The sequence below is a fragment of the Motacilla alba genome, chromosome 1A (assembly GCF_015832195.1).
Source record: "Motacilla alba alba isolate MOTALB_02 chromosome 1A, Motacilla_alba_V1.0_pri, whole genome shotgun sequence".
Lineage (NCBI taxonomy): Eukaryota > Metazoa > Chordata > Aves > Passeriformes > Motacillidae > Motacilla > Motacilla alba.
Genome location: NC_052031.1, coordinates 24,317,432 through 24,334,081, shown reverse-complemented (window position 1 = coordinate 24,334,081; position 16,650 = coordinate 24,317,432). Strand labels below are relative to the sequence as shown.

The 16,650-nt window shown below is 39.2% G+C and overlaps 1 protein-coding gene across 7 annotated transcripts in view; it reads left to right on the top strand.

The window, feature by feature from the left end:
- MET (MET proto-oncogene, receptor tyrosine kinase) overlaps positions 1-16,650 on the top strand; it is a 160,760-nt gene that overhangs the window by 108,952 nt on the left and 35,158 nt on the right. For all 7 annotated transcript variants that reach the window (XM_038154514.1, XM_038154513.1, XM_038154520.1 and 4 more), the window contains 5 exons: positions 6,772-6,906; positions 8,260-8,433; positions 13,727-13,887; positions 15,066-15,168; positions 15,379-15,515. In XM_038154514.1, the coding sequence (XP_038010442.1) occupies positions 6,772-6,906; positions 8,260-8,433; positions 13,727-13,887; positions 15,066-15,168; positions 15,379-15,515 (710 nt within the window). The remainder of the gene's footprint in view (positions 1-6,771; positions 6,907-8,259; positions 8,434-13,726; positions 13,888-15,065; positions 15,169-15,378; positions 15,516-16,650) is intronic.

Below are 16,650 nucleotides of genomic sequence, written 5' to 3'. Positions count from 1 at the left end.
TGCCAGTGAAACTCAGTGCACAGCGGGGCAGCAGTAGTGTGGAATGAGGGACCCTGCCATGGGCCCTCTCATCTTCGTGGTTCAGTGGGACACTCATCCATCCTGTTGCTTCTGGAGGTGAGGAAAGGGCCTTCCCATGGGCATACAGAGACTCTGAGGTGCCACCAGCCACATGCTGGCTGCAGTCCTGTCCCATCTGGCTGAAAATGAACCAGCTCCAGCTGAAAAGCCAAGCCTTAGCAAAACATGGTAATGCACTGTCATGTCTGAACAGATTCTGGACAGAAAATGGCTTTGGGCACAAAAACCAAAGTGTGATGGTACAGATAGGCCTTGCTGGAGTACTGCACACTAGGCACCAGGCCACTCATCCTCCCAGGGGGCTCTCTGCACTTGTTAGACGTGCAACAATACAGATTAATGTAAGCCTTATTCTAGAGAACAATTATATCCCAGTATTTTTAACCAGACTTTTTGCTAAGAAAGGTTATATGGGGTTATAGTAAAGGTTCAAGGAGCAGAGTTCTGGCAGGGGCTGAGATGGATAAGGGAGAGGTATGAGGCAAGAAAAAGCACACAGTCATACCTTTCTCAGTACCCTCCAGCTTCTGGCACTTAGTGACCCAGAGATACTCTGAGCTGGAAATTGCATCCTTATTTGGCACTTAGTAGTCATTTATGGACTCCTTTCTCCACAGTTTTGCTTACTGTTTTTAAATTTATTTTTGTTTTCTCCTCTGTGGTATGCTGTGACAATGACCTTCATAATTTCATTCTGCTTTGAATGGTAAAGAGCTTTTTGGGGTTTCCTTAACCTGCTGCCTTATAATTTTTTGTTGCCTTTGATTCTGTCTGCTGAGGAATAGGAATGGGGCACTCAAAAATCAATGGTTTGGGAAATTCTCACACACGGAGCACAAATCTGTTGTCTTTCACATCCAAGTAGACAGAACACTTGATAATCACACTCATTTCCCAGCAATACTTATGATTAAAAACAAACACCACAAACTTTAACACACATCTCATTTCCCCAAAAAGAGAGAACTTAGCATGTGTTGTAGCTGCTTTCATAGACTACATGCCAGGGAACATAATGTGTGCTACAGAAATCAGTGGAAAAAAACCCATCACATCTGCTTTTAATTTGTAACTGCATTCAAGGATTGGGAAAATTTGTCCCAGAATTCAGCAAGAGAGCCAAGTCTTCAACATTGCTCTCCTCTTGCAAACAGCAAAGCAGCAAGACCTCACCACTCCAGGAATCAAGATTCAGAGCCATGGTGCCTGTCAGCAAAATGAGTTGACACAGAGCAAAGAAATCCAGAGCTCTGCATCTTTCACTGAGCTCAGTCAAATCCAGTTTATACCATAGTGTACTAGAAGCCATATGCATCTTTGAATTTGTCAAACTTCTCTTGATCCGGTTCCTGTCCCTCCAGACAAATGTCATTGTGATAAAACCCACCCTTGCAAGTGGCAAGCCATATTGCACTTGAACCTTGTGCAAGAAGGTCAAGAAATATATGAGCATGGACTTTAAACCCTACAGAGCCTGGAGGAGGAAAGAGTGATGGGATGCCCACAGAGTCATTGCAAAGGCTGCCCTCAGTGACCACTGTTGTCCTGTCTCAGTGGCCCAGCAATTCATCTGGCTTTTCAATACTGGCAGTCTGACCTATTTAAGGCTAAATGCAAACTGTGCACACAAGCATTTGTAGGAATGTGAGTAGCTGCAATCCTTCCATCTTTCATTTTTAAGCCATCAGAAAACTGTGGCAAACTCTTGATAAGTAGCATTTTCATATCGGTAGCTCAACTTTTGGCATTTATGATAGCAGTTCTTTCTGTGGTAAAGAATGTATCTTGATTCTCCCAGGGAAAAAAAGGTATCAAACACTGCATAATGCAAAATCCATGTAGCCAAATTAAAATTAACACCTGGTGCTGAATAACTGGTTTGAGAGCACATATGTTTTAATATTCAGTTTGAGTAGAAAAGCTTACACTCTTCAGAAGAGATCCATTATATTCTTCATGGATTAGAATGATATACAGCATTTAGAGAGCTACATATGTGCCCTTTGCAAGGCTAGGCTGCATATCCCAGGGCATTTGAGGCATTGCACAATATAGTTAACCCTGAGCCTATCTCTGCTGGATAATGGCATACACCTGCCAGACATCTAGGAAAAAAAATAACAATATGATACTTAGATTGGATTCCTTTTAGAAGGCCTCTCATTTTTGCAGAAGATATTTCAACATGTAGACAGTAACATTTGTAATTCAATCCTGCTGACTAGCAGAACTGAGCATCGGAATGATTTTTAAAATAAGCTGTTGCATGCTGGTTTTCAGCTCAGGTTATTACAGTCTTAATTTGCCACATTACACACAGACAAACCTAGACTCAAGTCTTCATATTTAACATTAATACTAGCTGATGGCAATGAAATCATATTTAAATTAATAATTTGAGTGTTCGTGGACCTAAGTGATCACTGACTTCCAGTATTAAAGAATACATTAATACATTCATTAATTAATTAAGTATTGGCTCTTATCTTCATGGAAGTATTTCATGGAAGTAGTCTGAGCTATGCTGGAAGAAAATTGTTTGTTTTTCTCTAAACAGAGAGACATAAATATTGTGTTTGTCATAGTTACTGATATTGATCATGATTCTCAAAAGATATCAGAAGAGCCACACATATGTAAATAAAGGGTCCAAATAGTTCAGTGCTCTGTCTCCAGTGGTATTGACAAGTGGATGCCTAGTGACCCAGACACACATAGCTACCTTCTGCTTCAAGTTTCCACCTATTTTCTTTTCCGGGAATTTCCTGAGCAAGAACAGGTTGTTGTCTGTTTAGCTCTTTCCATGTACCTGTGGAATCTCCCTTTGAATATGCATTTCTCTTGCATTCTTATCCTTTGACAGGGAGTACCATAGGTCATCACATCTTGCTAGGATATCATATTCTTTTATTTGCTTTGAACCCAAGTCTTTTGTTTTGTTTTTTTTTTTTTTTTTTTTGTCTTTTGGTGATGTTTAGAATTTTTATTATAATTAAATCATGGAATAATAGAATCATTTAGGACTGAAAACACCTCTAGTATCATTGAGTCCAACTATTAACCTAACACTGCCAAGTCCTCAACTAAACAATGCCTTGAAGTGTCACTTCTACATATGAGTGACCAGAGACTCAACCACTTCCCTGGGCAGCCTGTTCCACTGCTTGACAGCCCTTTTAGTGAAGAAATGTTCCCTAAGATATATTCTAAACCTTTCCTGGTGCAACTTGAGGCCATTTCTTCTTTTCCTATCACTTGGTACTTCGGAGAAGACCAACCCCAAGCTGGCTACAATCCCCTTTTGGGTAGTTGTAGAAGCAAGTATATGGCTGGTCTCTACCAACTCATGATTCTCTATTCCTTTATCATAGAGATTCCACACATACCATACTCAATCATTCTTCATCATCTCTGTTACCCTTCTCTGAGCTTTTCCCCTTTTTAGCATGCTCTTTTTTGCCAGGAGGCAAGTAGAACTGCACAGAGATTTTAAGATTCAGGCAATCCATGTATTTATATGATGTCATTGTCATCATCATTACCCTGATACCATTATCAGGGTGTTTTCTCATTTGTTCTCTAATCCTTTTCTAATATTTTCTAAATTTTTATTAGGTTGGTTTCAGCAGCTGCTAAGCAGTTAGATAACTATCTAACATATACTGCTTTAAATTAATTTTCTTTGTTGTAGTTCATCTGCCATTTTATTGCCTTCACATGCTGTCTTGTAAAGTCCTTCTGCCATCCTTCATAGTCTGTCCTCATCTTAACCACCTTGAATACCTTCAGATCATCACAAAACTTTATCACTGGACTGCTCAACCATTTTTCTAACTCATTTATGGGTGAATTGAGCAGTATGGACCCCAGCACAGACAGCTTGTAGAACACCTCTGGTGACTTCTTACTATTCCAGTCTCTGACCATTTACTACAAATGTCTGTTTGTTCTCCTTTGGTTAATTATCTGTGCTAGACCTTCCCTCACTCCTAACTGCTTGAGTGGAGGCGTGGAAATAAGCTTTCATTTCTCTTATGCTCTGGAGAAATGCATGGTTAATAAATTAATTACTAAAATGAAAATAAAACAAAAAAAAAAATCCAATACCCACTCTTCCCCCCCCCCCCAAAAAAAAAAAAAGACATTCCCAAACACCCAGGATTTCATAGCCTTTGCAGAGGGAAAATGTCCTGTAGTACTGAACCATTTTCATGGTAGTGATCCCTGTATGTTGGTGTGTCCATGACAGATGAAATTTATGCTGCACACATAGCAGCTCAGTTCCAAGCTATAAAAATCAGAGCTTTATGAGAACGACACTGGAGTCCTAAGTAGCCTCTTCCTCCTGCTGTAGAAGATGTCTTCAAATTGCTTTTTTTTTTCAGGATTATGTCGGATAAGGGTAAGATAGAATTTCAAGGACTGGGCTGATGTCTGCAAAAATCACACAGTTGTATGGACCAAAAAGAACATTTTTGCATCTAGTAGCTGCTATAGCAGCTCTGTAGGTTGGTAGATTAGTTCTAAGCAAAATCCAAACTTTCATTCTGTGAGCTAGTGTAATCCGAGCTCCCTGTATGTCATGAGGTCAAGGTCTAGTCACTTGGGCTTTGAGCAGGTGATTTGACTATCAACCTCAGCAAAATAAAGGTCAGTCCGTGTTTAAAGTACCGAGTAATTTTTCCAGGATTGTAGAGATGGAGTCCAAATTTTTATGTATTGCTCTGAGGTTGGAATGCAGATGTGTTTAAAGAGTTAACACTGTGGCTCAATCAGAAAGAATGCTTGGCAATAAGAGGAAGCCTGGATTAATGATGGAAAAGAATTCTTAGCATTTTATAGCAGTGGGTATTCAAGATGAGACACGGCTAATGATCAACTAAAAAGGTATTTGCAGCTGTGGTGCTACCTCTCCCCATAATGCCAACATTAATCAAGGTTTTTCATGCAGCTTTCCAGTCCATTCTATTTTTCATTGTCCTGAATAGAAAAACAGAGCTCATGCCCTATTACACTGAGTCAGAGACCATACTTCTGTGTCACCAAAAACTATCATACTTTATTGATTTCTAAAATCTGTACTTTCTGTGCTGTGAAATAAATCCATAGCAAAGCCCGTAACAATACCAGTTTCATTTTTAAAGAAAAAAAGGCCTCTTGCAACCCCAACTATAAATACCTCTGGGATGTGAAGCAGTTATCGGCATGAATTAACTGCTCATATATTTTATTTAAGTCTTGAATTACATCAAAACAGCAGCTATAATTACAGCATCTCTAAGTCTAGTTTTGGAGTCAGCCATCTTGTTGAAAGCCCTTGGCAGTGTGAAAAGCCAGTGAAATTGTGTAAGTCAATGTCCTGGCTGTTCTGATTCTGCCTTCGGAGTCACAAGAAAAGCTTCATTATAGTAAAAAATGAAACGTTTGACATACAAGTTATTTCCAGAATGGCTTCAATCTTTTTAAATAATGAACCCCATTGAATCCTAACTTCTCAGCAAATGTTGATTATCTAAATTCCTTAAGTAAACTACACGTGATACAGCTTTTGAAACATGAACATGATCTTCCCTCGTGTAAACAATCCTCTGCCTTTGTTGCCTGATGCTATCACATTTGGGCGCACATCCTTCTGCATTGCAGGCCCAAGCCTATAAAATCTTGCTATCAAATATCCACCTCGATCTGCAGATGCTTTATGCCTCTGCTTAACAGCCATGACTCATCCCGTTAAAGTCAACAAAGTTACAGTAGTAAAGTTAGGCGTGTGTTTGCAGGAATGGGCCCAGATTCTCAGAAGAATTTAGGTAACTCAAGATGCAGAGAGATGAGTAGTGAGGGAATTTCATACTGGTGTGACTAATCTCCCTAAGATCTCCTGAAATCGAGGCGGGGCGGGGGGGAAGGTTTTTGCAAAGGGGCTTCAGGATGACTAAATTAGGCTCCTGTTTTGGAGCATCTCCTGAAGGAGCCTCCACCGTTCCCTGTAATTTAAGAAGTGCTTTGAATGCTCAGTCCTGGACACTTGGCTCACACAAAAATCAACAGGAGGCAGAGCTCAGGGTGCCCAGCCAAACCTTGTAAGGAGCTTGTCAGAGCAATAGCCATCTGGGCAGCTCTGGCTGTTGAGCTCTGGGTACTTGTGGCTCTGAGCAGTGCCCACAGCAGTGACCTGCAGTGCCTGACATAGCTTTGCAATCTCATTGCCCCATGTGCAGCAAGACCAGAGGCTGTTGACACAGGGTAAAGTTTGCTTTTCAAGCTGAAGGACCAAGTGAAAATAGAAGGAAGTGTTTTTGACTTCTGAAGACCTGGAGTTTTAAGATTTTTTTAAATAGACATTGTAGATAAAATTCTTCATTCTTAAATGTACAGGACTGACTAAATGACCTATCTTCATTTTCGATGGTGACGTATAAATGCCTGAAATTGAAGGACTAGGAAACATATTTTTCCTGCATATTTTAATAAATATGGTGTATTTTAAGGATCTTCCAACAGCCATGATTTTGCTGTATTAAATAAAGTAGGTTTTATAGCACTTTAATCAGATTATGATGGAACATTATGCAAAATATTATGCAATGTAATGCAAAGTAATTAATGCAAGCAGAGAACATGAGACAGCTGAGCAGCATGCATTTGGGTTACATACTGCCTGCTGATTTTCAAAATTTCTTTTTTTCTTAGATAGTGGTTTCCCGTTCAGAATCCACAACTCCACATGTCAGCTTTCAGCTAGACTCCCACCCCATCTCTCCCCAGGTTGTTGTCAAGAATTCATTAGCAGATGATGGCTATACCCTGGTAGTGACTGGGAAGAAGGTGAGTGGTTCATAATCTAATCCTCCTGTGCACTGTGTAAACCTCTGTTCACACTGCTGCTTTCTGCACTGCATGCTCATGGCCCCGCCATTCCCTCGGAACACTGGGGGTGTAAGTTTCCTCCAAGATATATTTTTTTCCCCTGCTAAACAAATAGGCAGCCTAATATTGAGAAATGCTTAAATAATGTAAGAGCTGGTGATGTAAACCAACAAAAGCCAGGAAATGCAAATTTTAAGGCTGAAAACCTGTCCATGATTCCAGTGCTTGCAAAGACAAAACACACAATGGCTTAAGAAAATAATGGTGCTCAGTTTCCTGGCTTTTCTTGGTTTGTGTCATAGCATTGTAACTTTTTAAGGACGGTTGTGTGTGCTAGAGTTACATGCGTGTCTTTAAAACTGTAAGTCAGTAAGGCTTGAAAACTACTTTATCATGTATTCTACAAAGAGTTAATAAAAGATGAAGAGCCATCATAAATATGCTATTGTCATAAGTAGATATGCATTGAAGAACAGGTTTAAAACATCAGCAGATAATATTACGGATAATCCTAAACCATAATCGTAAGCAATAATTTGACCCCTTGAGTTCTATAAGGACTTACAGAAATACATCAACCATAAAGATTGTTATTAATCATTTACTAGAAATGTATGAGTTATTTATAAGAGTGATCTTCAGAAAATGTACAAAATAAATTTAAGGAAGGTCCTGAAGTATAAAGAAATATGAGGCACTTACATAGTAATGTAATTATATATTGATTTTATTATTTTGACCAAAAATAATTCTTTGTTTAGACCAACTATTTTATAACTATCCTGATATTTTAAGTAATATAAATTTTAACTTGTATTTTAGATAAAGTATGTTTTCTTTGATGATAGGTATTAAAAAACAAGTACATGGGCAGTCACATGCTGTAAGTGTGCCACAGATATTAATACAGCCTCACCAAAGCTGAAATAGCCATCATTCCTATTTTTACAAATGCATAAAGTAAGGCATACTGAGAAATACTAAGGCACACTGAGATACAGAACTGGGAGGAGCACGCTGCTGTTTTCTTTCTCCATCAGCAAAAAATGCTATCTTGCTGTAAACACCAGATGCTGATAGTAACTGTATATAACATTAAGATGCCTTTAGGGTTTCTCCCAAGCGAATTTAAAATCATGTCAGTTAAATTACTTATAAGATCCTATAATTACTGAGCTAAAGAGAAGTCGAACTCTGGCTTGCACATCTGAAATCTGAGTAGCACCGGCATGCTATGCATAAATAGAGATTCTCCTTGCCACTTAGTGCATGTATTAAAAGGATGTATGCATCATGTCTCTCCATCGACAGATAACAAAGATCCCTCTGAAGGGGCCAGGCTGCCATCACTTCAGGTCCTGCAGCCAGTGCCTGCTGGCACCAGCCTTCATGCAGTGTGGCTGGTGCAGCCAGCAGTGCCTCAGGTCTTCTGAGTGTCCCACCAACACCTGGACCCAAGACACCTGCTTGCCTAGGGTTTATGAGGTAAAGTGGTGGATTTCTCACATTTATCTCTTGAGGGAAGAACAGTCTGCACTCTGTAGACATTTTCTATTCATGGAATCATGATAAATCATCATATTTCCTCAACTTCCCCTCAGCCTTGATGTCCATGCATGTCCATGATGTCCTCTGACTGGATGCACATGGTCTCCCTGAGTACTGTGGGCTGAGATGCTCATGGATGGACAGGTTTGTCTGATCATCCCTACCAGCCTTGGGAGAACCTTGGCCCTACAAAGCACTTCTGATGGGGAAGCAAGATGGGTCTGAGCCAGCCTGGCAGGGGTCTGACAGAAGGTCTGTCACAGAAAGGAGCATCCCTCCTTTTAGGCTTCTCTCAGAGACAAAAGTGGAGGAAAGCACTTCCTGCCCAGGGCCACCACAGCCTGATCCAGCACAGGAGCTCTCTGGCTCTCACTCGTCATCCATCCCTGTGCTGACTCCAATGTTGGAGGAAAGCCTGGTGTTTCTTTGTGAGAAAAATCCCTTCTTTCCCCTACGCAAGCTCCTGGGGAAGTTGTTTTTCCATAATGTCCCTTCCTGGCTCCTTCTTCCTGTGGGTCTACTTGGCATCAATGAGGAACAAGCCTGTAGCTGCACCCACAGGACAGGGGCAGCCAGAGGCTGCTGCCAGCCAGCCAGAGCTCATCAAGGGTGTGTGAGAACAAGAAGGCACAGATGAGCAGGGAGCTGCATGGGCATAGTCCAGTTTGAATTCAGCTATGATTAATGCAGGATTTGTACTGTATGTGGGACCCAATCTTCCCGTGTGAAGTGTGACGTGACTGTGAAGGCAGAGGTTTGTAGGGAGTTGATGGACTAGAAATCTAAGGGAAGGACAAGCATAAAACTTTCTGGTAGCATTTACTAACACATTCACTTGTGTTAGTGCATCTGAACTACATCATGTAGTTAAAAATACATTTTCCTTTATTAGAATACAACTTATAAACAGACATGAAAGTTTGATATGCCAAACTCTTAGAAAGGGAGAAAAAAAGTGGGTTTTAAATAAATAATGTATTTCTTTCATCCAGGCATATGATTTCATGTACAACAAAATTTTTAAGTTTTAATGTTTTAGACAAAACTGCTATTCATCTAGAAAGAAGTACAGAAACGCATGTTTACAGGGTTGATTTCTTTCCATGTTCACCTTTCAGACACAAAATTTCAGACAGGCAAAATTCAGTGGAAAAACAATGAAGAATTATAGGAGTCAAACCCAAAATGGATGGAAACTGGAAGGGGGAGGGACAGTTTGCCTGCCTTCTATGGCCATTTACTTAGGGCAAAGGAGATGCACAAAACTTGCTAATGCAGAATGTGAACGGTTTACTTTTCCTTTATACAAAAACACATATTTTTCAAAATGGTTATATTAGATAGTGAAATAATCCTCTCCATCCTTAGTCTGTATGAGACTAGATCACCAATTCAAAGGTATGCAGTGAGAATTAGCTCTTATATATTTTTCTGTATCTCTGCAGGCCCAGGGTGTTCACCTCTACTGTACAGTTAGTTTAATCTTTTCTAGAGCTCAAGCACCCTTAATATTTTTTGTTTGCAAACTTTCCAGCCAGTGTCTGTATATTTCCATAGCTTGAAAAATATTTCTCAGACTCTGAACTGCTTCGTTTCTGATTTTCAGAGGGGTTGAACTCATGTAGCCCTCTTTAAATTCAATTTTGAATGTGTTCACTCAGCAGTTTTAAGAACCAAGAGACTCTGCAGTCCTTGTGAAGTGCTGGGAGGAGAGCACACCTTGGACATGGGGCAGTGGGAGCAGGCGTGAGGCTGGGTAGGTGCTTCCCTTCCCCATGTGGCTCAGCCCAGCCTGCTCAGCACAAGCATGAATTCCATATTCCTGTAATGAATATGGACCTGTGACACTGATGGATCTTAAAGTGAATCTCAAATTACTGCATGCCAGTGTTGGTAGAAGTTGCTTCCAGAAGGCTTGTAAGGAAAAAAAATGCAGCTGGATACTTAAATCCATTGGATTGCTAGCTGTTAAGACAAATTTCATGCTCTACTGGACCATGACATTTAACATGATTACTGAAAAAAATATAAAACAGATTATTCATCATCTTCTGATCTGTCTTGAAACTCACATGCATAAAACGTAAGAAACAAGCTAGTTTTGTTCCTAACAAACGGAGGATGACCTGCTTTGCATAGTATCTGAAATTCAGTCCAAAGCTCTCCCTAATATTTTGCAGCTTTCAGAGGGACAGATTGCTTGAGATATGTCATATGATCACTTTAACCTGAGGGGAGCAGATTGCTCCCTGAGGGTCTGCTCCAGTGGATGTTACCTAAGTCTTCAATGACATTTTCCCAGGTTATTACACAGACTGGTGTACAATGGGAAAAAAATTAATTTTCCTCTCAGGAGGGATGGCAGAGAAGAAGCCCAGTGTTTTCCCATGGAGTTCTGCAGATCCTTTGTCTCTTTTCCCTGCTTTAAGCACCTTCCCTTGGAGCTGTGGGTTGGAGAGGAGCAGTCAAGTCTGCCCAGACATAGAGAGCACAGTAGGGCAGACACTAGGACACATCCCCTCCACAGCCCAGCTCCCAGTCTGCTCCCATCCGCTGCCTCTGCCAACAATGAGGAGTTTCATCAGCCTGAACGAGCAGTTCTAGAGGGAAGCCAGGAGGGAGTCTCCTCGGAGATCACTTGGTGCTGGAACAAATTGCCGGCATCTGCGCGTGGCGTTCAGGTCACGCTAAAAGGTGAAGGGTGTAAAAGAAGAAACAAATTGGTCTCCCTTCTGATTCTTTGTTGTGGTTAAAAATCTGACATGGTTTGTTGTTGTTTTTAAAGTGAGTCATTTTAGCTGGCTTTTGTATCAGACGTATCAAGAACATCAGGCCTTCTGCTGCCGGTTTAGTTTGGAGGCTTTGCTGGAAATTTCACATGTGGTTGTATGTGTTCTTGTCTTTGAATTAAAATGAATGGACTAATGAAGTTTTAATAAATAGTTGGGTTTTTTTCCAAAAATATATTAAGTATATAAGTGGATATTAGCTGTCAACATAAATGAAAGGAAAGCACAATGCTTTAAAGATTTCCAAAAAGAAAAGGTTAACTTTCTCTCTTAACCAAAAGTTCAGAGAGCAGCAGAATGACAGGACTTGCTCCATTTTATCAGGGGAGATAACAATCTTTTTTGAATCCTGCATTTCATGGAATTTATAACTGGTTTGATTGTTTTCTATTACTACCAGTACAATGTAAGTACAAAGAAGAGGCCTACATATACCACAGTTCAAAGACCAGGAGGTTCACTGTCCATTCTTGTCAACACTCCCAAGAAAAAGTCTGGAAAACCACATTTGATTTTCAGACATTTCATCATACAGAACAAATGGAACAAAAATAAATCTTGAATAAAAACAGGGGAGTTTGGCAGAATTTAAAAATTTAAGATTTTGTTTATTTATTTTTTGCTGTCTACTTAGAGGTGTTGCCTCCTAAATTTGTCGACAAAATGTACTAAATACTTGCTGCCTCTCAATTAAGGCACACAGGTTGCTATCACAAGTCTCTTTTGCCATGTAAGATCACTAAAAAAGTGTTCAGCACCTTCAGTTTTTATTCTGTATGGCTTTGTGAAGCCCTTATTTTGCTAACTTGTGGATTACATTTCAAACTCTTCAAATGCCACATGTCAATGTATTGTACAAAACATCGGGACATCCTGTACTCCCACAGAGCAATTTCATTTTCTGCTAGGGTTTTGTTATTTCAAAAATAGATAATGTGCTGAGATACTGAGCAGAGTGGAAAACTAGAATCTGAAGTCAAATCCAGATTTTGAAGAAGAAAACTCCAAAGAAACAAGGAAAAGCTAAACCTGGGAATAGCACAGATTTTGTGGGCACAGAATGGCTCCGAGCTCATAGCTGCAGTTGTGTGTCAGGGGGCTGTGTGAGTATCACTCCTTTTTTACAGATTTGTACAAAAGTGCTGTTGCTGCATAGGTTCCCTCTTTGCTCCTTGAGAGCTGATTCAAAGTCTTTAAAACAGAAAAGGTTCCTCCTGGCTTCAGTGCATTTTAAGTCAGACTCTTTGTCTGGTTTCTAATGAGGGCAGTAAATTTCCCCATATATAGTATATGGTATAATTCTTTTGAAGTATTCTTCAGCTGCCTTTCTATCTACAATAGTTCATTTGTGAGAGTCTTGAAGTATAGCTACAAGAGAGTTGAAAAGAAATGTGCTGTCTTACTGGATTTCCAGATGAAATAATAGCCAAGTATCATTCAAACGCTTTCCTTTCAGCTTGAAAATTAAGCCGGGTCCTTTGAAGGACACAGCTGTATTGCATTTTAGGGGCAAAATTATTATCACTAAAGCATTAAGATACTTAGGCACTATATTTACAAGTATAAATTCAGTCTCTCATTCCTTTCATTCTTTTTTGTTTGTCTAGCAGTACTGGTATGTTTTCAAAATTGTGCAGTATTATTGAAAAGTCCTCATAATTCCCAAACTAATGTCTTTTCTTTTTGGTTGGTTTTTTGGTGGGTTTTGGGTTTTTTTTTTTTACTGACAGTACTAACCGGTACTTTTACTGAGTTTTGTAGGACTTCTATAGTGTTCCTTCATTTTTCCCACCATTGTTATATTTTACAGGACAATTTACAATACACACACACACACACACACACCCCCCAACAAAAAAAAAAAAAAAGTATTTCCTTTGTAGATTGTCTCTGTGTTTCTGAGAGGCAGTTTATTTTTAACTTGGAATTAGAGGTGACCAAATGTAAAATGTTTAAGGGAAGAATAGCAGAAGTCGTGTTAACTTTGTCACAGTCAACGCGATACTGGATTATGGTGTCTTTGAAGCTACTTCACTCTGAACCCAACTTTCATCAAGCTGGCAAAAAACGGTCATTTGGGGGCTCTTTTGTGTTCAGCATTCAGCTTCTAACAAAATAAGTATATTGTATGTTTAACACACCAGAAATAAGATGTGAAAGACAAGAACTGCAGGATTTGAAAGACTGTTACAATGCACAGCTTGTTCAGTGCCCCTAAACACTATCTTTCAAAGCTTTCTAGTATAGGTTTTGTTATTTATTGCTACTGTCATAGAAAGCTCATAATGTGACAAATGAAAGGTGAAGAACAATTAAGATGAATGCTAGGACATAGTCTACCAAAAGAAATGCTTTTCTAAAATTATTCCTTTCCCCATTCTTTAGCTCCAAGTGAAGTTCAAGAAAATCTGATTCAACTAACACAATATTTTTTTTAACAGATTCTCCCAAGCAGCGCTCCCATAGAAGGCGGGACAAAATTGACACTGTGTGGATGGGACTTTGGATTCAGCAAAAATAATAGATTTGAATTAAAAAATACAGTAGTCCATATTGGAGGACAAATTTGTCCTCTGGAAGTGAAATCTAGCAACAAAAATAGGTAAGAAACCTAAAGTATTAATTTCCATTTATACAGATGTTATTTATGTGGTTTGGAATTTTTTGCAAGTACAGACATTCAGCCTATGAGTATCATCTCTGATTCTGAAATTTCAAATTTGAAAAAATCCCATGGTTTAATAAACTCACCCAGAAAAACAATGCTCAAAATGGAGATGAAATAAATCTAGTATATGCCAGTAGCTCCTGCAGCAGTTTTTATGATTTGTCTGTGAAATGCTATTCAATATCTGTGGAAGCTGGCAAGAATGAATCTATTCAAAGGTTTGAAAAAGGGGCAGTTCCTTTGGCTGGGATCCTGCTGGGCTAAGTTATGTCACCTCTGTCTTCCTGATCTGTAAAGTTGCTGGAGAGAAGTGTGAAAAGATGCAGGTATTTCGTCATCCAGAAGCTTATGACCCTCAACTGCACCCCTCCTCCTCCTCCTCCTCAGAAATAAGTATCTGAGGCACAGGGATAATGGGTTAAGTTTAAGACAGAGGTTACTGTGATTGTTATCTTGCAGAAATACAAATTCAGTGGATATCCTCTCTCTACCACCAAAGCAACACACAAATCGTGGCACAGCTTTGCTGTTCACATACATAGCAGTGTAGATACTCCAGCAAGTGCTCCAGTGTTGAGCACTCTCCTAACTGCTGTTCTGAACAATCTCAATGGAAACAAGATGATTTAAGGAGACTAGCTAATATATGAGAATGTAATATAATACATTGACACATGCTGCTGGAGAAGTTCAAGTTTAATTTTGGGTAATATTTAATTCTTTTACAACAAACTTGTGTATATGATTCATTTTTTCCAATGCTATTGTCTGCCAAAATTTGATATTAAAGGAAAATTTTTAAAAATCCATCAGCCATTGAATAGAGGTATTTGTTTTTTCTGTCATGCTTCCTTTTTCTGAAATGTCTATAATATACTACAATTATTTTCTGTGGCCAAGTATTATAAAGTCCACAACATTTGTATTTATTACTAGGGAAGAGGGCTACAGTTCTTTTAGCTATTATTTCTGAAATGTCTGTGATGTGCATAGATTGATGATCTGTTTAGTATGGATTCCCCATTATTATGAGTTTAAAGTGGTTTTATTTTAATATGAAAAAATCAATCAGAAAAAAAAATGTAATCTCATTTTTTCCTTGTTTTCTAAAGGTTGGAATGCACAGTTCCTGCTGCAAAAAGTCCAAGTTTTAATATATCCAGTAGTGTTTCTGTTGGACATGGCAAAACACTATTCAATACATTTTCATACGTGGTAAGCACTAGATTAAACTTTTATAGTCAAAATTAGCTTTAATATTAACTGTTAGGGACTCCTCATGAGTCCAATCCAGTATGGTAAATCCTATATTCATGTTGGCTTTATTGTTACTTCATGGAAATGTTAACAAATGTTTTAAATCCTCCTCTTTACATTTTGAAACTAATTTCATAATCCACTGGTTTTATTTTTATCTTCCCTTAGAATCCTGTAATAACAAATATATCTCCCACCTATGGCCCCAAATCTGGAGGAACATTGCTGACTGTAGCTGGAAAATACCTAGACAGTGGGAAATCCATGAGGATTTTTGTTGGTGAGCAACCATGCACCTTGAAAAGGTAATGTACTAACTAAAACACAATGCCTTTAATACTGAAATGTCTTGATTAAAAGCCTTGGAGTTAAAAAACCAAACTCAAACATTTGCTTTCCTCTTCTTCTGTCAGTTATTGGGGAATTTATAATAAGCAGTAAGTATCCTGAGTGTAGGATACTTGAAAGATTTCTAGAAGGGACTGCAGTTCTCTGGAAGCCTTGCTTATTCTGTGATGTCTTCATTAACCTTATTAAAAGGTTGCATAGAGAAGTGTCAAATCGGCTTCTAATGGACAAGAAACTGCTTATTTCCCATTATTTTTGTCACCCTGATTGCCACACACTCAGCCCTCTCTTTTGTATTAGCAAGAGCTGCTGTTCATGCAGCAGCTGCCAGTGAGCAGCCAGTGGGCACAAGTTGCCATTTCCTACTGCCGGGCTGGATGGACACCTGACCAGGGTGACAATGTCTACCCCATGCAGAGGAGCACTATTTCTGCACTGCTATCACAGAACAGCCTACAAAACAGAGGCAGCATCAGTTTGGCAGCATCATTCCTGCTATTTAGAAAATTGTTTTGGAGGTTTAAGCCAGAATTTATTTTGGCTCTGCACTGGATCCAGTAGAAGCTCAGTCACGAATCTTTGATGTGTTCTGTGTGGAAATGCCTTCAACCACAGCTGTATATAAATGTTAAATACCAAACACAGATTCTCCACTATGTGCAGATGACTTCTGAATTCAGTAGCCATTCTACCATGGCACAAATCCTACTTGCTTCTGTGCTTAGGAACAGCAGGGTGATTCCAGAATTGTCAGCTCCATGGACAAGGCAGAATTTGGCCCTCTGTGTTCCAGAAACAGGACATCCAGCAATTCCTCTGAAATTTGAGCATCATCTGATGATTATGGAAAGTCATAGTGGTAAAACTTCACACTTGTGGAGACCATGGGGAAGCAGTAGCCTATTAGTTAAGGCAAGACTCAGTCAGGAGAAACAAAATTTATTCTTTACTGCTAAATGATTTATTGTATGCTCTTAATCAAATCTGACAAGTCTGACTAAATCAAGAAAAAGGATTTAGATATTCAAGTCTGATCACTAAAAAGATCTTCATCATTTCTGTTCTTAATAGTTAGGATTGCATTTCTTGGTG